At 41.3% G+C, this 26,755-nt stretch overlaps 2 protein-coding genes across 2 annotated transcripts; one reads left to right on the top strand and one right to left on the bottom strand.

Annotated features, from left to right (window-relative positions):
- Positions 1-8,006: 8,006 nt before the first annotated feature.
- On the bottom strand, positions 8,007-14,863 carry ndufs8a (NADH:ubiquinone oxidoreductase core subunit S8a). The gene is made up of 8 exons (XM_037114252.1): positions 14,758-14,863; positions 13,639-13,694; positions 13,203-13,268; positions 11,714-11,803; positions 11,275-11,383; positions 9,928-9,991; positions 9,573-9,701; positions 8,007-8,712 (listed from the first exon to the last, which is right to left on the bottom strand). Exons 2-8 carry the CDS (start codon positions 13,679-13,681, stop codon positions 8,581-8,583), a joined length of 633 nt encoding a protein of 210 aa, XP_036970147.1. The 5' UTR covers positions 13,682-13,694; positions 14,758-14,863; the 3' UTR covers positions 8,007-8,580.
- Positions 14,864-17,125: 2,262 nt separating this feature from the next.
- si:dkey-9i23.8 (parapinopsin) lies at positions 17,126-26,392 on the top strand. Its single transcript, XM_037072172.1, has 8 exons — positions 17,126-17,135; positions 17,375-17,514; positions 18,184-18,247; positions 18,452-18,577; positions 23,882-24,020; positions 24,105-24,269; positions 25,947-26,031; positions 26,152-26,392. The coding sequence occupies exons 1-8, from the start codon at positions 17,126-17,128 to the stop codon at positions 26,359-26,361; spliced, it is 939 nt and encodes a 312-aa protein (XP_036928067.1). The 3' UTR covers positions 26,362-26,392.
- The last annotated feature ends 363 nt before the right edge of the window (positions 26,393-26,755 follow it).

Raw genomic sequence — 26,755 nt, 5'->3', positions numbered from 1 at the left:
GTTCACAAAGGCACTAAATTCAACAAAAGGTGTCCGCTGCTGCTGGCTGCTGGAGACAGGAGGCTAACAAAAGGTGTCCACTGCTGCGGGCGGCTGGAGGCAGGAGGCTGGTCCAGAGGAAACAAAAAGGCAGCGAGGCACCGAGTGATGAGACGGAATTATCTGGCACAGGAGTTGAGTCAGAGCCGGCCTCTACAGTGAGGTTGATTAGGTGGAGATGGATACCAGGTGTGCCTCGCTGCACTAGTGTAAGTAGATCAACTCAGCCTCTGCCACCCTCCAGCACTGCAGGTGAAACAGGGGAGACAGGGAGAAAAAACAAATTGCACAACAAAAACTTAACCAAAGAATAAATCTAATGCAACCCAGGCCATAACATGCTCTTTCACGTAGACCCGACCTCAGTGCCGAGCTAGTGGACAATGATGCCCCTGATACTACCCACACCCTCATGCACACTGGTACCCAAACAGGTATGGACAATGACCCAAACACTGTGTGCGCTAGAGAGACTCCCGTCCCCACCACGGCCTCTACAGCAGACGCCAGCCCCAGCCCCCATTTGCCCTCTGACCCCCCAAGTTTGTGTGGACCAGGCCTCAATTTACATTCTATCACACAATGGGTAAAATGTCAGGCAGCTCCAACAGAGTGACGCCAGCATCAGTCAGGTGTTGGCCTGGCTGGAGGGGGGTCAGAGACCCCCTAGGTGGAGGTTAAAGGATGCTGGTCAGGGTTTAAAGAGACTGGTGAAGAGTTTCCCCGGCTGACTTTTTTTGATGGACTGTTGTGCAGGGTTGTATGGCTGTCTGATGAGGGGCGAACAACACAAGTTGTGGTCCCTGCCATATCGGTCCCTGAGGTGCTCGGACACCTGCATTGCGCACCTTTGACAGCTCACCTTGCCACGAACATGTCATGGCTCGTGCCAGAAGTGTATGTTATTGGCCCGCAATGTACGATGATGTTAAATCTTGGTGTAATCAGTGTTATGCCTGTCAGAGGCAGAGAGAAAGTCCCCAGTCCCCCGACATCATGCACCTTTCCAATGTGTCGCAGCTGACATACTTGAGTTGCTGGTTTCTGCTAAAGGCAACTGGTATGTTTTGGTTGTTGAGGACTATTTCACTAAGTTCGTTAACCTTTATGCCATTGCTGACCAAAAAGCCACCACTGTTGCCGAGTGTCTCTTTCAGAATTACATTTTGGAACATGGTGTGATGGAGACACTGCACACAGATATGGGGAGACAGTTTGGATTGTATGGAGTGGTGTGAGTTTTCACCACATCTGATTCAAAGTCTGATGGCATGGTAGAAAGGCTTAATAGAACACTTATCGACCAGTTGGCTAAAAGGCTCTTGTCATGTGAGGGGGAATGGGACTCTTTCCTGTTGCAGGTTGCGTTTGCATATAATACCAGTGTTCACTCCAGCACCAGGTTCACGCCATACTTCCTCACACACGCCAGTGGATGTGGTGCTGGGGGCCACTGGGGCAAGGCAGGCAGATGGATGGGTCTCCGGAGGACTTTACTAGGACTTTGCTCTCCTCAGGTGCTTGGACACTGCTTTTGGTCAAACAAAGGACAACAACGCTGTGTCAAGCAGAAAAGACTTTATCTATGACACCAAGTTGAGGCACGAACCATACGAGGTCCGGGACCTTGTGTGGTTGAATGACCCCACGGACAGCCGTCGTAAACTGGCTCCCCACTGGAAGGGACCTTGCCTGGTAAAACAGTGAATTGACAGGGATGATGAGGTTGGAGTCACTTACCAGATTAGTAGCCTATTTGGGGAGGAACCCCCTTTCAGACCGTCCACTATGACAGGCTGCGGCACTGAAGTCTGCCTGTGACTTTTCTTTTGGAGGGCCCATCCAGAGGCCTCCTCTCCCCTTCCCTACCCACTCTGCTGCGGGGCAATGCTGTCACGCCCAGTATACCAGCGGGAGTTTCCACCTTTGGCAAAAATGTGAACTGTGATAGTGGTCCTGGTTCAGGCGCTGGTGATTCACCTCAGCAGGCAATTGCCCTGCCAAGGTTCTCCCGGGTCGGCAGGTCATCCCGACCCCCTGCTCACTTTAGGGAGTGACTGTTTTATACATGCTTGTGTTGCTGACTCCCTGTGTTGGAAAGAGGGAATGCGTGTTTTGTGATGTTTTTTTCTGCTGTTGGGGATTACCTAACTTTGTTTTACAGTTGTGTTTATTGAATTATGGTTTCATGGCCTATTACAGGGGTCGGGAACGTATGGCTCGCGAGCCAGGCGTGGCTCTTTTGATGATTGCATCTGGCTCTAAGATAAAACAAAATATTCTGACTTGTTTTAATCCATCCATCTATTTTCCACTGCTCATGTCCTGTTCAGGGCTGCAGTTGGCTGCAGGAGCAACTGTCCATTATTTTAATTGGATTATAATAGCCTACGTTGGCCGTTGCTGGGTAAACAGGTAAACGCCCCCTTTTGAATCAGTCTGCACTGTCATTAACTCAAAGCTAACCCTTCGACGAAGAAGATGGCGAAAAGAAAAAAAAAATGAGGAGTATCGTACATTTCAGGACAAGTGGACCGAAGAATTCGCCTTTGTGGAGAGAGAAGGTTCTGCGGTGTGTCTAATTTGCAATGACAAAATTGCATCGATGAAACGGTCGAATGTACAGCGGCACTTCGACACACGCCATGCTACCTTTGCATCAAAATACCCTGCGGGAGACAGTAGAAAGAAAGCGTGCCAAGAGCTACTGAGCAGGCTGCAAGCTAGCCAGCAGCAACTCCGTGTATGGACCCGACAAGGTGACTATAATTCTGCTAGCTTTGCTGGATCTTTAGCAATAGTGAGTGAAGGACATAAATGCCGCGCCGTTCTTTTCCGTGGCTTTGGATGAGTCAACAGACGTAAGTCATTTGTCGCAGTTCAGTGTGATTGCAAGATATGCTGCTGGTGACACACTGCGCGAAGAAAGTCTTGCTGTTCTGCCAATAAAAGGATCCACAAGAGGTGAGGATTTATTCAAGTCTTTAATGGAGCTCACTCAAGAAAAAAATCTACCTATGGATAAACTTCTCTCAGTGTGTACTGATGGTGCTCCGTGTATGGTGGGGAAAAACAAAGGATTTTTGGCACTTCTCCGTGAACATGAAAATAGACCCATCCTAAGTTTCCATTGCATTCTACACCAGGAGGCACTTTGTGCTCAGATGTGTGATGGGCAGCTTGGCGAAGTAATGTCGCTGGTCATTCGTGTGATCAACTTTATTGTTGCTCGAGCCTTAAATGATCGCCAGTTTAAAACACTGCTGGATTAAGTTGGAAATAACTATCACGGTCTGCTTTTGCACAGCAATGTGCGTTGGTTGTCAAGAGGGAAGGTGCTTAGCCGTTTTGCAGCTTGCCTGAACGAAATCCCAACTTTCCTTGAAATGAAAGGCATCGAGCATCCTGAGCTAGCTGAAACCGAGTGGCTCCTCAAGTTTTACTATCTCGTGGATATGACTGAACATCTGAACCAGCTCAACGTGAAAATGCAAGGCATTGGAAATACAGTGTTGTCCCTTCAACAAGCCGTGTTTGCTTTTGAAAACAAGCTGGAGCTCTTCATCATGGATCTTGAAACAGGTCGTTTACTACATTTTGAAAACCTGAGACAATTTAAAGATGCATGCACAGCAAGTGAGCCCACTCAAAACTTTGATCTCCACCAGCTAGCTGGCTTCACATCCAGTCTCCTACAGTCGCTCAAAGCACGCTTTGGAGAATTTCGTGAGCACAGTTGTCTTTTTAAGTTCATCACCCATCCAAACGAGTGTTCACTGAACACAGGCGACCTGAGTTACATTCCTGGTGTCTCTGTCAGAGATTTCGAAGCAGAAGTGGCTGACCTGAAGGCCTCAGACATGTGGGTGAATAAGTTCAAGTCACTGAATGAAGATTTGGAAAGAATCGCACGACAGAAAGCGGAGTTGGCGAGCAAGCACATGTGGACAGAAATGAAAAAACTTCAACCCGAAGACCAGCTGATTATCAAAACTTGGAACGCGCTTCCTGTCACATACCAAACACTGCACCGTGTAAGTATTGCTGTATTGACCATGTTTGGATCTACGTATGCATGTGAGGAGTCATTCTCACATCTTAAAAACATCAAGTCCAACCTATGATCACGTTTAACAGATGAAAGTCTCAACGCTTGCATGAAGCTAAACCTCACCGAGTACCAACCAGACTACAAAGCCATCAGCAAATCCATGCAGCACCAGAAGTCGCATTAATGGTGAGTATTATAACAACATTATTTAAAAGAATAAATTCAGAGGCTTATTATACCCATTTAGTTGAATTCAGTCTTAAAATATATTATATGGCTCTCATTGAAATAAATTTCCAAATATTTTGCTTTCATGGCTCTCTGAGTCAAAAAGGTTCCCGACCCCTGGCCTATTATATGCGTTGTGGTTTACATGCAAATTTTATCTTTTTATCAAGATTTTTTTTTCCCTGTCTTGCTTTCCCCCAGTGTATTCTATTTCATTGTTTATTGTGAAATGAGGTCATTTCTTGCTGTGGGGGGGATGCATGTAAGAGTGGGGCGCACTAGTGTGACATCATCAAGATGCGACATTGTTATGGTGTCAGAGTTTGCGGGTGTGAGAAGTGAATAAACGGAGTGTGTTACTCAGCTCCAAAAGAGTATCTGCTCATGAGTTTTTGTCAGCAAGAAAGGCTGATTTTAGAAGCCCTTTACACTTCGGAACGCTACACTTATATTAAATAAATCAATTCAAGCTAAAATTTAAGAGTCTATAATTAGGCTATTCTGAGCCTGATCTATGTATACCAGAGATATTCTTAAAATGAAGTTAATTCCTTTTAGAAAAAGAAGTAAGACTCCTCCCTGCTACCCTGATTTAAATTTGCATAGCTTACAGCATTTTCATTTACATGTAAAGCCTCCCCTAGAATTAGGTGAAGGGGGGGTCATGGGAGGACAAATGCCAAGCAAGGCCCATGTCAATGTCAGACAATTCACAGCAGTTTTCGGTGTTGCCTGCAAATTGTTTTGTGCAGTCGTGAACCTAAACTTCCACGACAATCTACAGTGCCGCTTACTGATGAAAATCCTACTTTTCATGCAGTGTGTGTTATTCCTTGTTGTCTGCTAAGTGCACACCCTGGGTAATAGACACACGTAAGCTTATGAGCGATTGGTTGGAAACTTATAGTTAATAACCCCGCTTTAATATAAGACACGTGTTATTTATTCCCTCTTATTGATTTCAGAGGTGGACTTCTCTCGGTAGCACAACTACCTTTTTCAGAACAATGGATATTATCCCTCCAAATTCACTTTGTGTTCAATCAAACTGCACACAAAGCCAAAGACGACGTACATAGCAAATGGCAAAAAAGCAGGAAAATATACAACTCCACTATGTCTGCCTTTACATTTATTTTGTCTCATTGTCAGCTTCAGCTAAGAAAGAAATAGTTTGCCCCACATGTCCAAAATTCTTAGAACACAGTGTTTCCCCTAGATTTTTTTGTAGCAGTAGTGCTCTGAGTTGGTAACCTAGCCTTGCAACACTAGGGGGGAAGAACATTTTGAAAAATAACCCTTTAAATGGTGACTACATTACACTACTTGCCAACTAAAAGATTCCATTTTCAGAATTTTAGAATCAGAATCTAAGACATGAGACAAAATAGTGTAGAAGCTGACATTGCTGCTTGAAATGTTAACCTCTTGAACATTAGAGAACTTTTTTACCCTTATTTTCTTTATTATTATATTTTTTTATATGGAAACATAATCTGTTTCAGAAGTCAGTGGGCCACATGACATGGAAGCTATTGATATTCAGAACGAAGCACTGAAATACAAATACAGTAGTCTCATTCATCCAGTTTACTAACACAATCTGCTGCTGGTTTGGAGGCCACATGACATGGAAGATATCAAAAAAGCTGCAATAAATTTGTATTAATATATTTATGCTAAGTAATTTAACGATGGTCCCTAAATCAGTCTTCAGGGATTTAGTGCAAGGCTCTGGGAGGTGAGCTAACTATCCTCAGTAAAGTCGCGGCTGGACCCAAGTGAATAGCCGGGGAATATCCAACCTAAAACTAACTTCAGCCCAGTTCGATGAGTCCAGTGTTAGTCCTGCTGCTAACACTGGAGGAACCTCAGGAGCTGTCCACACCAGCCCGGTTAATTTTGCAAAAGTGAAGTTATGTTCCCGGTTTTACTGTTCTGTCCACATGCAACCGTGCTTTTGGAACACTGAAACCGTGGCAGTTTGAAACCGGAGTCCAGGGTGACGTTTTCGGTCAATTTGGGTTTCAGCGGTTGCGTGTGGATATGACAACCACGGATATTTCCATTGCTTACATCAGAGCTGAGCGCATGCCTCTGCAAATGTTGAACGTGCAGGAATGTAAACACAGAGCGTAACGACAGAAGGTGGTTAGAGGTTGTTGACTAGCTTCGCTTGATAACTTGGCTAAAATGGACGTGACAAAGATGTTGTTTATTGGCTTGCTGTCAGCTGTCATATCCAGCTTCTCAACGTAATGCAAGAACGGCGGGGCCTGGATGAGCAATGAAGGAGACTGCTCCTCTTGCTGGCAAACAAACGATGCACCCTTGCGAGTCGCCATTGTTGTTTGTGTTTTGGTATTTGCCACGCTTCCCTGTTCCGGTTTTAAACTATTTTGATTGGTTAAAACAGCCCTCCATCCCCACCTAATGCTGTGGCATATGTATTAAATGTATATTGCATCACTTGGTGGCGGCTTTTAGAGTTGCGTGTGTACAGAGTTATTCTCGGTTATTTTTATTACACCACTTGTGTGGACGCGGAATTTTATTTAACAAAACCTCACTTGCAAAATAACCTGGTCTGGTGCGGACAGGGCCTCAGTAAAGTCGCGGCTGGAACCGAGTGAATATCCGCCGATCATCCAACCTGAAACTAACTTCACCCCGGTTCGATGAGTCGCCTGTTGCAGCTTTTGAATAGGACGACAAGGATTTCAGTCACTCACCTTAAACGATGACTTGTAGAAATTATACAAATAGCAGTAATGACAATAATCATCGATTTTTAAGATAACTTAGGGTGTAGTGCTTTCACGGCGCCATTCGCCCGTGATATTACACCAACAAAAATATCTCTTTTTAGGTGGCGGTGCTGAAAATCCTCCCCAGGGCACACTGGAGTGACTAAGTCAGTCAGCTGGCCTGGGAATGCCTTGGGATCCTCCCGGAGGAGCTAGAGGAAGTGTCCAGGGAGAGGGAAGTCTGGGCGTCCCTGCTCAGACAGCTGCCCCCGCGACCCGGCCCCGGAGAAGTGGAAGAAAATGGATGAACGGATGGATGGATGGATGGCGCTGAAAATCCAACAGCAGAATGCATACGGGGGAAACACTGACACAATTGCAGGCTCTTTGGTGGTTTGAATTAAGTTATGTTGTGACAAATGAATGGACTACTTGAGGAGTGACATGAAGACATGAATCAGAGGCACGTCGATGGCAGTGAGCGGCCATTATGACCTGTGCCTCGCGCAACCCATCCCCTCACTAAAAAAGAAAGAAAATGGATTTGCATGATTTACGAGAGCCTAATTTATCTGGAAGAATTACATTCCTGGACCTAACTGTCGCCTCGTTTCCTGTAGTCTCTCTGACGAGATTTCCCAGGTCACGCCCACAAATTCTGTAGTCCAGCAAATGTGACTTTGTAAATGTGATTAAATAATCAATTAATATCCAAATCGATTCCGAACACAGCCTCTGTAACTAAACTGTTGCAGTGTATCCAGAACGCTGCAGCATGCCTCATTTACAATTTTCCCAAGTTCTCCCATGTTTCAGATTAATTCAAGTTGCACATTCATGGGTGGCACAGTTTTCATTAACTGACTGCATCTGCTCAGTTTGTGGTTTAGTGTCATTTTTATATCACTTCTTTTTCCAAAGTCAACATGGAACGTGACACATTTAGTGTTTTTCTCAGAATTTTATTATTTGAGTCAAGGTGGAGACAGCACAAAAACCATAAAACTCTGCACTGACACCCATGATAATAACAATAATCCATGTATACTTGTATGGGACATCAGAATCAAAATCAACCCAGGATGAAGTCTGCTTTCAGTGTACAGCAATACCAGCATGAGCCAGTCACCTTCATTTCTATTCCAGAGGGACTGTTCAGACAGAAATACACAGACCAGACCATGGTGAGCCAGCTGGACTGATGTACACTTGTCACACCAACAGCCAGTGTAGTATACATATACATATTTTTTTTACAATAAATACGGAATCTGAACATTGTCAAGGTAAAAATCAGGAACATATCCAAGTATATTCATCACATCGGAAGGGGACAACACTAACATCACAGGAAATGTATTTGTATTGTAATGTTTTCGGCAAATCCACCCTGAAGCACATCCACCAAAGCTGCATCTGAATTCTTACAGTATGTACACTATGGACGTATGTGTGTCAGACAGGTTATATTGGTATGTGCTAACTGTACACTGTGTTTGTGGTGTGTAGGGGGGTCTATCGGTAAAGGTAATCAGCTTGTATGTTGGCAGCTATCTCTGCTTCCCACTTGTCTCCATTGTTTAGGAGCTTCTCCTTGTTGTAGAGCAGCTCCTCGTGGGTTTCAGTGGAGAACTCAAAGTTAGGACCCTAAAGGTAAAAAGAGAGGCAGAGGATGGAGAGTGAAATGAAAAATATGATAGAAATGATGAGGATCATCACATAAAAAGAAAAAACATAAACCATCAACAAACAATTTCCCCAAACAGTAGCCCCATTCATACTGCCCTTTACACTGAACAGAGAAGCTTGGATAACAAACTATTCTCTGATCAAGATGCCATTACTCCAATCAATCTTTATATACTGTAGCAAATAGCTGTTTGCTGCTATATCAATGTTCAAAATCTCAAATATGGAACCTTTAAAATATGCAAAATTCCAAACACTGGCAAGCAGGTGTGTTATTGCTGACGAAGAAGCTCCGATTCTCCACATTGCCCTCTGTGTCACAGTTTCAGATGCAGAGAGGGGGGACAGATTCAATGTGAATCTGAAGTGCCTCCGGTGGTAGTATCAGAGCTGCAGCAGAGGCGAGCCAGCATCTGTGTGTTCACAGTCTGATAACTAAACAGATCCTTAACTCATCAAATTAAGAGAAATGTCCCACAAAGCAATGTTACATGACTAAAAAAAATCACAGCGACAGTCAGCCCTACCGACCAAGACTTCAGTGAACTTTCAGTGTCCCTTTACAGGATGTTTGGTGGTTCAGGATCTTAATCAACCATATGATTATAAACAGTCAGTGGGTACATGTTTAGATTGACAGGAGGACACCGTGGGAAACACAAGGCAGATGAATTGGCGAGCCTTTGCAGCAGAGATAATGTGGAGTTTATGTGTGAAAAGGGCTGCTAACTACAGGGAGGAAGCTTTCTGAAGCAATGAACAGGCAAATGTGCAGCTTTAGACACCTAATGTGCTTTCACACAGGATGATATACACACCTCTACAATGGCATCCACAGGACACGCCTCCTGACAGAAGCCGCAGTAAATACATTTGGTCATGTCGATGTCATAGCGAGTCGTCCTCCTGCTGCCATCAGCACGAGTCTCTGCTTCAATTGAGATGGCCTGGACAAAAACATGTTGGTTATTCAAATGCAGACAGTTAAAGACCATGTGTGTAGCTTGCAATGTAAAAATACAGACAGCCAATTTAGTTTTTTCTTGTTCATGTTAAAGGCTGACCAAATGCACTCATGCCACATCTACTGAACATCCTTCTTAAGTCTAGTGTGTGTGTGTGTGTGTGTGTGTGTGTGTGTGTGTGTGTGTGTGTGTGTGTGTGTGTACACACCTGAGCAGGGCAGATAGCTTCACACAGCTTGCAGGCGATGCAGCGTTCCTCCCCTGAAGGATACCTGATGTAACATAATTTAGAGCAAAGATCTAGAGTGCTGTTATTGCATAAATATATTTGCCTTCTGGTGAATCATTCAGGGACCTCAGATTCAGTAAAGTCAGGTTCTATGTTGTCTGCCTCTCCATAGTTCATATCGTTGCCATGGTCACAATGTGAGCCACAGCAGCTACTTAAACAAGCTGAAATATTGTAGTTGAAGTTAAACTCAATTTACAGTGTCGGAAGAAGATTTTTCATGACAATTTGCAGAGGTTCCTCCAGTGGTTAAACCAGGGGTTTTCAACCTTTTGTAGGTCAAGGTCAGCTCTAAATTTTAATACCTCTCCAAGGACCACCATCCAAACTCAAGTGAGCTAGCCATCTCACCTTGCAACACTAGGGGGGGTCTGGGGGCATTTAAATGGTGACTACTGGTGAGATTTTTTTTTCCAAATTCAAGAATCAGAATCTAAGACATGAGACAAAATAGTGTACAAGTTGACATTGCTGCTTGAAAAAATGTTAACCTTTTGAGCATTAGAGAACTTTTTTTTAGAATTATTTTCTTTATTATTATATATTTTTTATGGAAACATAATCTGTTTCAGAAGTCAGTGGGCCACGTGACATGGAAGCTATTGAGAGAAAAAAAAAAAAATCATAATTTCTGCATATTAATATTCACGTAAAATAGAGGAAGCACTAAAATAGAACAATAGGTGTGTCTCATTTCTCCAGTTTACTAACACAATCTGCTGCTGGTTTGGAGTCAGTGGGCCACATGACATGGAAGCTATTGATATTCATATAAAATAGAAGGAAGCACTGAAATACAAATACAGTAGTCTCATTCATCCAGTTTACTAATACAATCTGCTGCTGGTTTGGAGGCCACATGACATGGAAGATATCAAAAAAGCTGCAATAAATTTGTATTAATATATGTATGCTAAGTAATTTAATGATGGTCCCTAAATCAGTTTCCAGCGATTCAGCGTGAGGCTCTGGGAGGTGAGCTAACCGTCATCAGTAAAGTCGGGGCTGGACCCGAGTGAATAGCCGGGGAATATCTAACCTAAAACTAACTTCAGCCCGGTTAGATGAGTCGCCTGTTGCAGCCTTTGAATGGGATGACGAGGATTTCATTCACTCAAGCACACCTGTTAGGTTGTGCTAAAAAAGAGACATGTTGACAGACATCGACTGTAGTAAAAGTATTCTTCTAAAGTTGTTCTAAACAGCCACAACTAATAATGCTATCCACAACTGACTGCGTGGTTGTCGCTGAGTGGTCATCATCACCTGCGCAGGGCGTGTTCTCCTCTGAAGCGTGGTGACAGTGGGCCCTTCTCAAACGGGTAGTTGATGGTTGCGGGCTCTCTGAACAGGTAGCTCATTGTCATGCCCAGACCTGACATGAGATCACAATCATTCATATGTGAGTACGGCACATCACAAATCACATGGACACACATCCACAGACAACAGTCCCCAAACCACCTCCAGTGGTGGAGACCCACTGTCATGAAGGTTTATTTTTTACATGTGTACATGGGACTGTAAAATACATTTTGATTAAATTTAAATTGTTCTAAAAGAAACCTAGTGTGGAAAGACAAAGAATAAAGACAACTCAGCGGCTCCGTGTTGATTCATGATTTAATGACTTCAGTGCGTCCTGTATGTAAAATATGTTGTTTATATGTTACACTGTTATTATTGTGTGTGCAGATGGGCTGACCTCTGAAGAGCTCTGTCCACAGCAGCGTCTGGGCAGCACGGTCTGTGATGGACCTCATATCTGTAGAGATCTCCTGGGCATTTACATACTCTGCACGCACAAATACAACACAAGTGAGACAGCTGGGGTTAGTGAGTGCTTTGTGTTTTACTGTGATGGAATAACATGATGATATATGTTTGAATTATGCAGATTTATGATTGTATATCAAGATTTAACAATATTACAAAACCAGAAAGTGTATTTTCATGTTCCACATTTGTCCAAAGTGGGCTGCTTTTTGTAATATGTATGACACTTCTGTAATATACTTTCTTGAGGACTCGCTGATGTGCAGTTGCAGAATGTATCATTTGGGGACCAGAACACACACATTTTAGACAAAAGAAAATTCAAATCACATCAGTAGATTCGCTTTCAGAAGCAAGGACAATAAAATCTGCAAAATGGGCTGATAGTATCCAATCTTATAAGGGCTGACCATCAAGGGATTAAAAGACTATCAGTCCAAAACAAAGAAAGCCATCATAAAAGCTGTGTCCCACCACCCAGTTTTGAATAATCCTGTTCAACATTCAGACACTACAGAGGAGACAGGATGTTACATATTATTATTTTAAAGGTTGAAGCATCACCCACCCAGATCATGATTCAATGGTCACCCAGCAGGATGATGTAGGGGATATGAGAAAGCTTCAACTTCACGCAAAAACTTTCTCAACACCTTATTTTCATTCTCTTGTAAAACAAGAGGAGACACAGACTCCCACTCAAATATATAAAAGTTCTTCAAACACAACAGAGGAATGGCAAGTTGTTAGAGTCAACAACTTCAAAATTCTCCACAACAGAAACATTACTAGGATGCATAGAAACACCTCATTTGGGAAAATGACCACACTGATGTTTGTGAGAGTATAACCTTACAAACAGAGCTGGCAATGTACAATGTCAGTGCTTAACATGACTGCAAGGCTCTAGGCAGGTGAAGGCTTACCTTTCAATGAAGAAATACTCTCCAGATGTGATGTAACTGATACTAGCAACATCTACACTCAATTCTTCAGAGACCATCGTTGCGGTCTTCAGTGACAATGTTTTTCTCTCTTCATAACACTTAAACCACACCTGTGCCTTCCAGAAGTTCTTCAAAGGACACTGATGGTCAGAACCTATTTGTGGCCACAGGAACATAGCTTAAAGCCTGGTGAGATCACACGATTATGTGATCTAGTGACAGTCTTTCCTCATTGCGAGCAATTGAAAAAAATACACTCGGAGAGTGAGTGTGTACACAATCTGTACACTGGCCCTTGGTGATACAGTATAGGATACCTCGGTTATCTACTCTGGTTAAAAGTGAGTGATCCAGCTTAGTGAAGCAAGAAAACCTGAGATAGCCCCAAATAGAGCTTGCCAACCTACTAATCTTACTTTACAGCGCAGATGTCTAACAACAGCTGTGTTCTTGTGACGTTGTGGTACTTACTGAATCCTTCCCGTTGTGCAGACACGCTGAAGGACCTCACTAGATTCTGGCTAGCCACTAAAGTGCCTGAAGGTAAAGACAGAACAAATGTGGTTTATCATATGGCAGAGACATCTGTAGCAAAATGCCATCATCCATTACAGTGGCTACTGTACGTGAGTGAAGGACACTGTACAGGTCATGTGTTCTTGATAATAACTTTATAATGATGTGTGATGTGTGATGTGTACATACCACAGAAACAAGACAGACAAGGAATAAAACTATATGTGATTATTTGCCAAATTTTCACCGTGATTCAATTATATCTAGTTTAACTGTTATTTAAAGTTAATGACTGGAGAGGAATATTGTGTTACTCTGTTAGTACTCTGTTATGAGTATTTCTTCAAGTGCAACTTAATATTTTTCTGTCCCTTTAGCTGGGATATCTTACCTGGCCTTGACACAGAGTGAAGTAAACGCAATGTTGCAGCCATCCTGGCTTCAAAGCTGAAAGCATGGATAATAATGAGGAAAAAGTCAAAAATAGTGTCTGCATCAACACATTGTTGTAGATGTTTATTTGAACAGTTAATTGGTACCTACATGTTTAAAGGTCTGTCATTTTGATGAAGAAATGTCAATCAGAAGAGAAACATCTTATTTTCTGCCTGAACAAACTAAATAATCAAACTCTCCTTGTTTTGGCCTTAAGGAACAACACAATGTATACTGTTTTATATAGTTTATACGTGGTATAACCTGCCACCTTTCTAGCTTCAAACTGTGTTCTGGGATTTTAGTTGTTGAGTCACTGATAGAGGAAAAAGTACATATTTCTGAGTTTGTGTTACGAAATCATTAATATTGTAAATATAACAATTCTGAGTTTCAATTCCTTCTCCAAAATGACAAAGTCCCCCTTGAATGAAACATTGCCATGTTCAGGCTAAACAGTGTGAGGCTAATTCAACGTGAGCCTCAGAGGTTAAACCTGTTTTTCACCTTCACATCGCTCACTGAATACTGATACACATTACTTCACTGATGTAACGTCGCCGTTTATCAACTTTTAACCATCGTTTCATCTCCTATTTTGTCGCAAAGTCATAAACAGAGGAACGGCGAACAGACTCTAATGTGACCTCTTCATGTAACCGGCTGTTTCGAATTCTCGATCTAAGCTAACCCTGGTCTAGCGCTTACGCTACCACCACCTCGATAGCACAACATTGCCTAGCAGACCAATGTTACCTTGCAATGTACACACAAAATACACGCGTGGCCACACATGAATTGTGCACAATTAATTGTAGTTTGGCTTAAACTCTGACAGGTAAAGATTTACTGCTAAACTGAGCTAGCACTGATTAGTAGCCAGGTTACAGCACATAACGTTACTGTCAAGGACTTTTGCACAGTGGTCGCTTAAAGGTATATTCAAAGGGAATTAAAGGTAACACTAATACTTTAAAAATTAGATATGAATTATAATAACTTAACTATTTGATCTGACTCAGATGGAACTTCGTAAGACATTCGATTTTAGAGATATAAATAGTTTTTAACTCACCGATACGTCGCTATTTGGCCTTCTGAACCAGAACAGCGGACTATTTGTCGTACGGACCCTGCGTGTACAGGAAGTTACAGAACGTGATCACGTCATGGACGTCCGTCCGTCATGAACGTCTTTGTGGAGGCTGAACCTGGACCCTGCAACTCCTCTAACACCACCGATACCTCTATTACAAGCATAATTAATATGAATGACATTGGAGGTTCTTAGCAGCATTATAATAATATAATATTAGTGTAAAAGTCATATGATAGTAGCGCAACAACAGTTCATACAGGAAGATAATGTTGTTCTATCTACCTTGCATCCCTCTCTGATAGCCTGTGTCAGAAAAAAAAAAGGTGCAGCGCTTCCTGAATGGTTTGTGAGTCAACAATTCTAGTATTTGAGTATCTGAGGGTTTATCATTTAAATGACATTTTATCTCTTATCAAGTCATATGTATCAACCTGCATGGTAAATCCCCCCAGTGGTACAAATAAAGTTTGTATTTGTGTGTTTGTTTGTTTTTAATTGAATTAATTAATTAATTAGTTGTTTGTTTGTTTTTGTGGTCGTTGTTGTTTTTGTTTTGTTTTTTTTATAAACTTTATTAGTGAAGATAAATCTTACAAGCAGAATAATTTTCAGCACAAATTCACTTTGTGATTGAGCAAAAACAATTAAGCACAACATGACAAAATAAAAACAAAAACATTCTATACAGTTATACATTTCTGGAGTCTTATTAAGAGAAAAAAAATTACAAATGCTTCCAAGTAGTCAAAAATTATGGAAAGCTCTTTAGAAAAACAAGAAATGTGGGGTGGCATTCATTAAATTACATCTGTGTATGAAATATTGTGCAAGTATTATTAGATTGTTTTACAGAAATTCTCATTTTGAGCCCTAATGTCAAATCTTATATTATTATAGGTCAAAGCTGACAGAGACAGACTGTGTTCTGGGATCCACTGTTGATGTTTTTTTCCAAAACAAATCAGAATTGTTACAACAAAAGAAAAGGTGTTCCTGAGTTTCAATTCTATTGTTACAGAATGTACATTCATTTAAATAAATATTTAACTTAAAGTATGGTTAAACAGTTGTGGGTGGTTTTAAATTTAGAGTGATTCAGGATTTGATTTTGGATTAGGCTTGACTGAATCAAAAGGGGTCTGGTGGGTCTTAGCGGAGGTACACGCTCTATTAAGTGCCATGTTAGTTTGCATTTTATTCATGATAGTAGCTTCTTTGTTATTGTGGATCCTAAACACCTACAGGATATTGATACACAAAATGTGCATCAGAGCCTTGTGAGTTGTGTTAAATGAAGCATGTAGATTTTAATTGAAAAACCTTTTGATGACACTTTCATCTGAGCGCTCCACACTACGAATGCTTAGTAACCGCTGCTGAAGGCTGTGGACTGCAGCTCACCATAAAAGTAAGTTAAGCCTTTTCTCATATACCACCTGTTGTCAGATTGATGTTAATATTTAACCTACTGTCTGTCCCATGAAGACTGCATTGTGTAAAAGCATCAGGGCTTTGTTACCACCTCACCCTATTTCCATTCAAAAAGCTGACATTCATGAGGGTAAAGCATCAGTGTAATGTACAAAACACTCATCCTGTGCTCACACACTGTCTATCAGTTGCTTCCAGTTTATCTAATTGTAAATGTATATTTAGATGTAAAACAATCCAATCTATGTCATCTGTCTTTATTTTTCATGTGATGTGTTTTGTTCAGTATAGTAACATTCATGTATTTTTATAAAGAGTTTTCTGTTAAATCTACAGTATTTAAAGTGCATATATTTAGATGTAAATTTCTCAAGGTATTTTTGTTGTTGCTTTGCTGTTATTCAGAACATTCATTTATGCGCTGATTTGTATTTATTCACTCTTTTCCATATATGTGTTTGTGTTATTGGTCATATTTTGTCCAAACCTGTTGCTTTCTGTTTTTGTTTATTGTATGATGTCATTTAGCTTTTGCAATCTACCTGCTGTTTTGGCATGAATTACGTCCTTTATCACTTTTTTTTTAAAAGTATTTTTTTGGCCTTTTCTGGCTTTGATAGTACAGCTTGAAGAGTGTGACAGGAAACAGGGTAAGAGAGGGGGAGTGACACGCAGCAAAGGGACCCGGGCCAGGAGTCGAACATGGCACATGGGTCGCATGTGCTCTTCCAACCGAGCTAAGCGGCACCCCGTCCTTTATCACTTTTGCTTTTGTGGATTAGTTGATGATATTATGAGAATGGAGACCATTCAATAACACACAATTAAAAATGTGAAGGATCACACAAAAAATACCTAGGCACCCATCTTGATCTAAAGAGAGTTAAGATGTAGAGATGCTGATGTCACCAGGATGTCACTAGGTAATACCACTGATATTCTAAACATAGGTTATAAAAGCATCTTTAAACTATGATACACAAGTCACAATTTGACCTTAAATTTAAAAATGTAGTGGTTATAACAGAACTTAAAGGAACAGGTTTCCATCAGACCTCAGTCAGCAATATGCAGCTTAGTCTGGTGGATATGAGTTCCCCAAACTCTGGGGAGGTGTTCACTTTAATGAACTGTGCTTTGCTCTGTATTCCTCATCTTCCAGTGAGTGAGTGGTTAAATGGGACTGTGTTCTCTGAACGTCCATGGCCAGAGGGAGAGAAGTGGCTGCTGGTGGCCGTGTTGGGCCTAGAGATGATCATGGGAGTTGTGGGAAATGGTCTAGTTCTGCTGGTCAAAGTCATGGTGAGGTTGTCCCTTATATTGGTGTGAAATGTTATTTATATATGGTGTGTATGAGTACAGAAGACTATAATAGCCCAGGGTTGCAGAGGCATGATGGTTTGACAATATCAGGTTTTATCTGGATGATAATCATGGCCAAAAGAATTCATGATAATGATATACAGACAATTTGAAAAAAAGATTTCCCAGGCAAATTCATCTTAACTTTGTTTATTGTGTTTTCTTATGGGTTAGGGCTAACCCTAACCCTAACCCTAGTAGTAAATCAATGAGTAGCAGCTACAAACTAGAATACACACACATATGTATATATATATATATATATATATATATATATATATATATATATATATATATATATATATATATATATATATATATATATATATATACACACACACACACACACACACACACACACACACACACAGAATTCAGTTCTATTAAATATGGAAATCAATTCTACAGTGTTAGGGTTCTTCTTTTAAGGGTTACAATAATGATAATACCATAGGCTGTGATACAGTGAAACCGTACTGTGAAAATCTTATAGTCTTGCAACCCCACTGTTTGAAATCAATACAATGTTTTTAAATTGGTGATGACTAATTTTTGTGTGATCTCAGCATATAGCATGTTCACCTCTCTTCCTCTGTCCTTCATTTTCAGTGCAGGGGTCAGTTCTGCTGTCGTTATTGGTTTCCTTTCATCAGTCTCACCTTGTCAGATTTCGGTACAACTCACAACCATGCATTACAGGATTACATGTTACATGATTATATGTTGTGCTTTACTTCCTTGGTGTATTTCACTATCTCTTACCCTATCTCATCATTTCATTTGATTCTAGTAATGCGACACATTGTTCACACTGTGTGACATGTCATCTCACTGCAGGAAGTCACAGTTTTTCATAATGATGTACTTTGTTGTGAAGGCTGCTCCCTCCTCATCATCTCCGGCTCACTTTTGGCCATGCTGACAGGAGGTCAGAGGTCACCATGGTGTGAGATCGTCAGCCTGCTGAAGTTCGCCTTCATCGCCTCCTCTATAGGGAGCATCGGTAACACAGAACTCAATACACAAAGAGACCACTTCATTATGTTCTCCATACAGTGGAAGCAACATTATTAGTCCTACATTAAAGTCCATGCAAAGCAAATTCAGCGATTTACTTCTAAACACATTAAATAAGTCAAATGTATTTCTTTAAAACATGTAAAAAGCCTTCCAACCATTTAGAATTTAATTGTGTCACTAGGCTCACAAACTCTTTCAAAATGTCTGTGTTCAGGATTTAATGGGCAGGTCAGAAATCATAGCCGCGTTACGTAACGCGGCTATGATTTCTGGATCTGGATCATTTAGAGGTTTTGACAAAGGTTCAGTTTAGGTAGCCACAGGTTTAAGTGCTCCCCAGATGTTCCTCCTCCTTTCCCTCTGACTTAGTGGGCACGGTCTCAGCCCGATGGTTTAGGGTTCTGATGACTCCCAGCTTTTGCTCCAGTTGGTGATGAGAGATGAACAGCAAGTACTGATCTGTGTGTAGGTTTTCTGTACACCTCAATGTTGAGGCTTCTGTCTTCTTTAATGTGCACTGCACAGTAAGGTAGTTAACATATATAGATCATTAGTCTCCATATTGAATCGCCAGTACATGATCATATCTGAGTACATTAAAGGTTTTTTTACCTTTTAACTTTAACTTTAATTTTTAACTTGTGTTATTAATTTGAACTGGGTAATTTGAAATGTGTTTATTTCCAATTAAAAATTAGGACTTAGGATTTAATGTAAAAAAAAAAAAAAAAAACAAAAAAACTTATGCAAGAAAGTATTAACGTATCTAGTTTCTTTTGTCATGACATGATGCGTCCCATTGCAAGTGGGAAGTTACCTATTACCTATTCAGTATTCCCGACTTCCAATCTGTCCCAGTGCATCTGCTCAGAAAAACATGGATGCTTGCCACAAACTGGTGTGTGAATGGCACACACAAGCAACTACAGAAGCTGATTTAAAAGTTCAGGGCACTTAAAAAGAGACAGGAGTAGTCAGCTTCTGACCCATATTCTCAAATACTTCAGTTGAGCACAGAACAATTGAATGAAAATGACAAATACAAACACTATATAAAGTAAAAATGTTTGTTCACCATGTGTGAGGCCACAATGCTGTGATGTGATGCCAGGGGAGAAAATTGTGTATGTTGTTAAGCAGTGTAATGACACTAATGACATAAGAGGAGGCTGTGTAATATCGGTGTCTGATCTTTACTTCAGTCATAGTGCATTACATTACATTACATTATAGTGCAAACCACTGCATTAAACTTTGCATTATACATAGATTAACAACAGCCGTCTTGAGCTGGACCAGTTTCCTTAGAAAAAGACCACATTAAAAAATTAACCACTCTCTGCATGTGAAAATATGCAGGCAGGCAACATCACATTTATGAAGTTAATGATAACACATTTTATATTTTGTGTAAAAACAAATTTACATTTTATATGATATTACAGTGTCACAGCCTATGTTGAGCTGTCACCTGTAACTCAACCTGGCCTCTCCTTGAACTAGGTGTCAGGCTCGGACAAGGAGAGAGGACTCAGATGCAGAATGGCAAAAGTAATGTCAGGTTTTATTGACTGATTGCAACTCTTCAGCAAGAATGACAAAGCAAAAGGCTATGAACTGCTATGAGACAAATGGAACGGGGAGGAAAACAAAAGACTATCAAACATTAATAATATAAATCAAAACTCTAACCAGAAAAATTACAAATCAAAATCACTCTGCAAGAGAGGAACAATACAGAAAATAAAACTTGAAAATACTTAACTTTGGGCAAAGGCAAGACTGTGATACAGGGCTTCAGTACACGACAGAGGACGCAGACAGGGGAAGACAAAGACTTTATACACATGGGGGAGGGGAACACAGGTGAAAACAATCAAGGATCAGGGATGACTTCAGACCAGGAACACAAGAGGAAGGGCAAGTGACCTGAAACGAGAGGAGAGTTACTCAAAATAAAACATGAAATTCACAAGACAAAAACCCAAGACAGGACATCCCTCACTGCGATGTGACAAGATTGCTCCAGCACCCTAATGAAATAACACAGCCTGATATTCATTTTGTATGATGCATTACCCACTGTACATAAGCAGTCAAACATATGCGGTAAAACATTTAGTATAGCACCATGACAAATTACCTGTAGCACTGAATCTTCCCTATATGAGCTGGCCGGGGTTCCTCTGTCAACTGATAAATAAAACATTGATGCTCTGTCCAGTGATCTTAACCTTAATATTGGTTTGGACATTTCAGCCATGATTTGAGATTGATATGGATATGAGTTCCTGAGTTCCAGGTGCAACGAAATGCACCAATAAGCCAATTGGCAGGTATGGCTTATTAAGATGCTGATTAAACAGCATGATTAGTGCACAGTTGTGCATGGACTCACAATAATAGGCCACTTTAAAATGTGTAGTTATATCACACAACAGAACGCCAAAAATGCCCTTTTTGAAAGAGTGTACAATTGGCATACTGACTACAGGATTGTCCTCCAGAGCTGTCTCCAGTGCCATCTCTCTATAAAAGCAAGGAATCTCTGTCTGTCTGTCTGTCTGTCTGTCTGTGTGTGTGTTCCTCAAATACCTCTGCGGATCAGGATCAGACTCACCTGATAGTTTCCACATGGCTGCTGCGTTCAAGGGTGTGCAACGTCGCATTTCTTTGGACTGCAGTGATACCGTTAATAATTTATTTCATAAATGCTTTACCAATTCCGCTAGCATTCCTAACCGTAGCAACCACAGTCACGTGCGCACCAGAGCCAATCACTGCAGAGCCCACCGCCACCCCCCACCATAAGAAACAAGCAGATTTATACCTGCAGCAGCACGAGCTGGACCGGGATTTTGCCGGCAGTTCGGTCCTGTTCTGTTCTGTGCATCTAAACTGACTGCTGTGGATTAGACTAAACGAGTCCGGACCGAGTCTGTTCGGGTCTGAGGGGATCCGGAGATGCGGGGACAACAAAGTGGAATCGGAATCTGTGGTTGTTCATGTGTAGCTAGCTGCTAGCCGCTAGGCCACCCACACGGCCCAAGTCCTGAGTCGACGGACTGGACACACCGGCACATCCAAAACCGGACGACCGTGAACATTGCCATCACGTTTGCTTTGTGTCTGGTGCAGGAAGAAACGATAAAAACAGGCTTTTGTCACAAAAGTGTCCAAGCAGCAAGTTTGGTTGCAGTGGAACGGGAAGTCGTGGGAGGGACAGAGGTGGATGAATGACAGGCAACGACGGATGGTGTAGAGACAGCGATAGAGACAGCGACATTGAGAGTTGAGAGATTTGTGACATTTAGCGTGTTTGGAGTGTATAGTTAGTGCGTTATGTCTTGTGTTTAGTGTGTAGTGGAGTCGTTTTTTTTGTTTGAGTCAAAACAATGAGGAGATGCTGAATGTGGAACAGGCAGTGCAGCTCTTCATTCAGCTGGAAGGATATTTGTGGTTTTCACAGTAAAAAAATATAACTTTTTCTACTCGCATTTTATGTTTTTTTGTGATTTTAGGTCCATTGTGTTAATACAGTATGTCAAAATAAAAAAATAACTGTACAGTCACAAATGTGAGGTTGTGCTGAAAATAATGGCACCAAATAAATAGTTTTTAAGGTGAAATATAATGGCAAAATTAAAAATAGTCAAAAACGGCCAATTATACCCTGGAATATCGGATTTCACAAACCTAAATATCCCTGACGTCCCACCTTCAAACACAGCCTCATTTGGCCATCCATGAAAAAGCTACTTAACCTCCCACTTTTCTACAGGAATACATACTTCCTACGGGCACTTCTTAGAATTTAGAAGTACATTAAACCAGCCTCAAAACTGGTTCCCAGATGATTCCAGCTGACATTATACAAGTGGCGGTACAACCTGGATACTGAAAATAGTTCTTACATGTCTTGAATGCTCTGGATCGACAGCATGATACACTTCCTGCTAATATCCACCAACTTCACAGCCACTGAAGAGGAGTAGACCAACAATCCTCAGGCCACAAACAACAGTATATGGTTGTGAAATGAGCATTCAAGTCATGGGCAAATACTCTGGTGGACATTCCTGCAGTCAGCATGGCAACTTGTTAGAGTGGTCTTTTATTGTGGCCAGTCCAAAGCCCACCTGTGCTCTAATCATGCTGTTTAATTAGCATCTTTATAAGTGAGGTGGATGGATTACCATGGCAAAGGAAAAGTGCTCGCTAATACAGAGGCTGACATCACCTACTCATTCACTACTCGCTATGCACTCCACCAGGAGTTTTCCACAGAAAACAAAGTAGTGAGCTCATCTGTGTAATGAAAAAAGACTTTTTACACAGCCACCGCTTGGGGCATTCTTCCCGCTTGGGTTTTTCTTCCCCCACGCAATGCATGATGGTATATAAAATGCTTGGTTTGTGACCATCCCTAGTGCACTACTTTTAACAAAGCATTGTGGGACACTTGGAGTCAACTATATAGGATTTCATAGGGTGAGATAGTAAATCTCACTATGCATTCGGACGGTACTACAAATGGCAAACTCACTATAGTTCACTATAAGGTGGGTAGTGAGTAGGGCTGTCAAAATTGCTCACAAATGACGTTTGGATATTCACTCAAAAAAAACCACACAGATTAAAACCATTCAAATATTTATATTTGCGCATTATGTCAATAACAGGAGGACAAACTAATACAACGAGACATCACTATATAGGTATTTTTGGGATACGGTACCTCAGTTCCAATTCTTGACAAAACTCTCTGAAGCCCGTGCCATCAACTATACTGATCGGCCTCATGTCCTTGCATATGAACAAAGCAAGTTTCAAATTTTCCTTTTGTTGTGCTGCAGACAAAGAGCTTGTGGTGGACGGTTAAAACTAAGAGTCAAGACGTGGCTGTTTAGCTGGAGTTCGATACATCATGGCATGCTCATTTGGGTGCACATTTTCGAAATGTGCCCTCATGTTGCTAGTGGTGGAATGGTAAGCTAACTGTAGCTTACACAGCTTGCATACATATTTATCTCGAGTGATTTTGGACACAGCCAGCTTTTATCAAACTTCTGAGAACAGAAATATCAGAAATTTGAGAGAAGGCAAAACACACAAAAAGTCTCAGATCTTCTTCTCCAACTCGCGAAAAATGGAAGCTAGTTTGGCGACTTCAATGGAACAATACAGAATAAAAAAGGACTAGCTGCCCCTCACAGAACCCCATTAACACACAACCAAACTATTTTCTTGGATGCAGTCAGTCAGCGGGTTCTTTTTTCCTTCACAGCGATCCTCTGTGTGCAGCGGCTGACTGGCGTGGTCTCCACAGGAAGTGCTTGCTTTGTTGTAGTTGTGACAGTGTGCTTGGCCTCTTGGGTGACAGGGGTGGTGTTCGGGAGTGTCCCTGTTGTCTACGCCTGGATCAAGTACGTAGTTTAATTTAGTTTCATTTTCTTTAGTTTAGTTGTTTCTGTTTTGTTCATCTTCATCGTGTCTTCTCTCCACGTCAGGTATGACCCTGCTGAGATGCTTTGTGCTGTCTTCTGGGAGAGCAGCTACTCAGACATGTTAGTCTACATCCTCTGTGCCTTCTCCATCTGTATCTTCTTCCCCTTCCTTCTCATCCTCCTCTGCTCTCTACTGACTGCCTTCGGCTGTCATTTGAGCAGCACCAGGTAAACAATCCAAGAGAGGTTAACTCACGTTCCAGAGTACACGATGGAAACTGATCAGATAATGTGCAGTCAGTTAAAAATACAGTGATTGATGTTGTATGCCAGTGGACCTTAAATGGACTCTTGATAAGCCGTGAGCCCAGCTCAGAGTTAGTTCAGTTTTCCTGTACTAGCAATTGATTTAGTATTGAACTGTGTTATCAGTGCTGCTTTATTGGGAGAAAATCAGGGGTGCGTTCAACCTCAGGCTCTAAAGGCATTTTTAAAACGTAACTGTAATTGGCATTTTTGAAAATGATCATGAACTTTAGAGGTACATTCATGTATCTTTGGAAATGATCTAGTTTGCTGTCTTGTGCCAATCAAGATCAGATTTTTCATCTTCTTGTTTCCAGCACATAGACAACTCATGGACATGTATTATAATAGCTAAGCAAAAAGACTGGAGGTAGAGGGAAACTGTTTGCCTATAGCTCCATTAACACAAACCTGGGTGGATATATTTATACAAATGAGACTCAACATTTCTTCTTTGTGTTTAAAACCCAAACTAGTAGAAACAGTGCGACAAACTCTCTGTGTATACTATTTCCTTCAAAGTAGATGTGTGTGTGTGATCCATAGATGTGGACAGTATAAATCACTTTGCTGATTCAAATAATTTAATTCAGTTCAGTTCAAAGAATCAAAGTCACAGAATATGTAATTCATTTGTTATGTTTCAAAGCTCACTAGCAATAATAAATGATTTTGTTTATTTACTACCTTCCACAATTCCAACAATAGAATGAGATTCCACAGTACCACCGCAACGAAGGCTTGCCTCTACACCGCCTTTGTTTGTTCACACTTGACCAAGCAGCGGCAGCATTAGGCCTCTGCAGTGTGTCCTTTCATACAGCATGACAGTGTTGCGGAACCAAAAATGGGTTGATGATACACATCATAACACTGAGATTTGTGTGTTTTTTAACACATTTCCACTTGTATCTAACAGTGTAGCCCCAACTGTTTAAGGGAGTGTTTTGCTTTAAATGACATCACAAAATCACCAGCAGTAAATAGCAGATCACATCTGGCTCTCACCCCTAAGGACGGATAATGTTTCTGGGGGGTATTTCACCAGACGCGGTCAGGAGGGTGACTTTTCGTCGTTAAATTTGGTGGGGTTTTTTCTATAGTTCACAGACAGTAACTAAAACAACACAATATTGGAAGGCGACAAATACACGGTACATGGTGTGAGTTAAAGATTTTTGCTCAAAGTCACACCACATAATAACTGCCTGTCAAATGCGGGAGAAACCTGGCTCTGCTGCCAGAGACAGACAATGCTTTTTGGGTGGGAGTGTGATGAAGAGTCAGTGGCAGATGGGATGACAGAGGCTTTTCCCCATATAAATTTGGTATATTTGTCCTCATATAAGTTGCCAAAGACACGACCTGCTACCACATTATTGTTGTTTGGTCAGGTAGCATTGCTTTGTGGGTTGAAGTGTGGGACATTTCTATTTTATTTGCTGAGTGAAGGATCTGTTTAGCTGTTAGACATCGTCCTCTCTGATATTACCTCTGCTGGTGGATCAGAGGTGTATGTGTGAGTGTACGGGTTACAAACTTCTGTGTGCTATAAACAAAGCCATCAGTTACTTCCTTCTCTCTCCCCATCTGTCTCAGTGACGATGAAGTAGATCTGTCTGCGGTCACTCCCCTGCTGGTGGCCTCCTACCTGCTCTGCTACACTCCCTTTGTTGTGTCTGAGGTGAGACTCACTCACTAAATGCAAACGTGAGACAACATATGAGGTGTTGTATGTTACAGACACACAGTGAAGACACACCTGTCCACTCGCAGATGGTCTTTGTTGTTTTCTCTCCATCAGCTGATCCTGCTGGGTAGGATGAACCTGTCACCGGCACCTGATTGGCTAAGGACGCTGTCATCAGTGATGTCATACCTAGACTGTGGTCTTAACCCTCTTATCTACTGCTCGCATCAGGATTTCCGGGAGGCAGGCCTGGCCCTGCTGTGGTCTAAAAGGAAACCACGGTCAGAGCCTGTCCTCACTGCTATCACTAAACTTCACCTGTAAATACACTTCCACTTTTATTAGACTGAACAATATGGAAAAACATCATACTGCCATTATTTTGACAGGTATTGCAATGGTGATTGGATATATTGGGAATGCTAGTTTTTGAGTTTCATTTCTACTGAAAAAAACTATTAAAAAAGCATTATTCTCCCTTATGTCTGAAGAATTTGATTTGAAGGGCGGGCCTCTCTGTAGCATCGCAGTGCCTCTTTTATAATTGGTATATGTTTACATTACATGGTATGGTACACAGTTTACCCTTATCAAGTATTAGATATTGCATTTTGCCATGTTGTGATTTCAATAATATTTTTATTAATTGTACTGCTCTACATTTATCCATCATGAGGCAATCTCAAAAGACACTGCATTTATCTAACGTGAGTATGAA

This window comes from Acanthopagrus latus, chromosome 1, assembly GCF_904848185.1.
Source record: "Acanthopagrus latus isolate v.2019 chromosome 1, fAcaLat1.1, whole genome shotgun sequence".
Taxonomy (NCBI): domain Eukaryota; kingdom Metazoa; phylum Chordata; class Actinopteri; order Spariformes; family Sparidae; genus Acanthopagrus; species Acanthopagrus latus.
This window is presented reverse-complemented; position numbering and strand designations above follow the sequence as displayed.

Bases quoted from the DNA above. Each gene is read 5' to 3' on its own strand.
- ndufs8a (XM_037114252.1), bottom strand. From the start codon at position 13,681: ATGGCTGCAACATTGCGTTTACTTCACTCTGTGTCAAGGCCAG. The intron at 9,992-11,274 runs GTGATGATGACC...ATGTTACATCAG, and splicing joins GGAGAACACGCCCTGCGCAG to GTATCCTTCAGGGGAGGAAC. The intron at 8,713-9,572 runs GTGTGTATATCA...TTTTACCTTTAG, and splicing joins CTGTGGATGCCATTGTAGAG to GGTCCTAACTTTGAGTTCTC.
- si:dkey-9i23.8 (XM_037072172.1), top strand. The intron at 18,578-23,881 runs GTAACACAGAAC...TTTCCTTCACAG, and splicing joins CTCCTCTATAGGGAGCATCG to CGATCCTCTGTGTGCAGCGG. The intron at 26,032-26,151 runs GTGAGACTCACT...TCTCTCCATCAG, and splicing joins CTCCCTTTGTTGTGTCTGAG to CTGATCCTGCTGGGTAGGAT.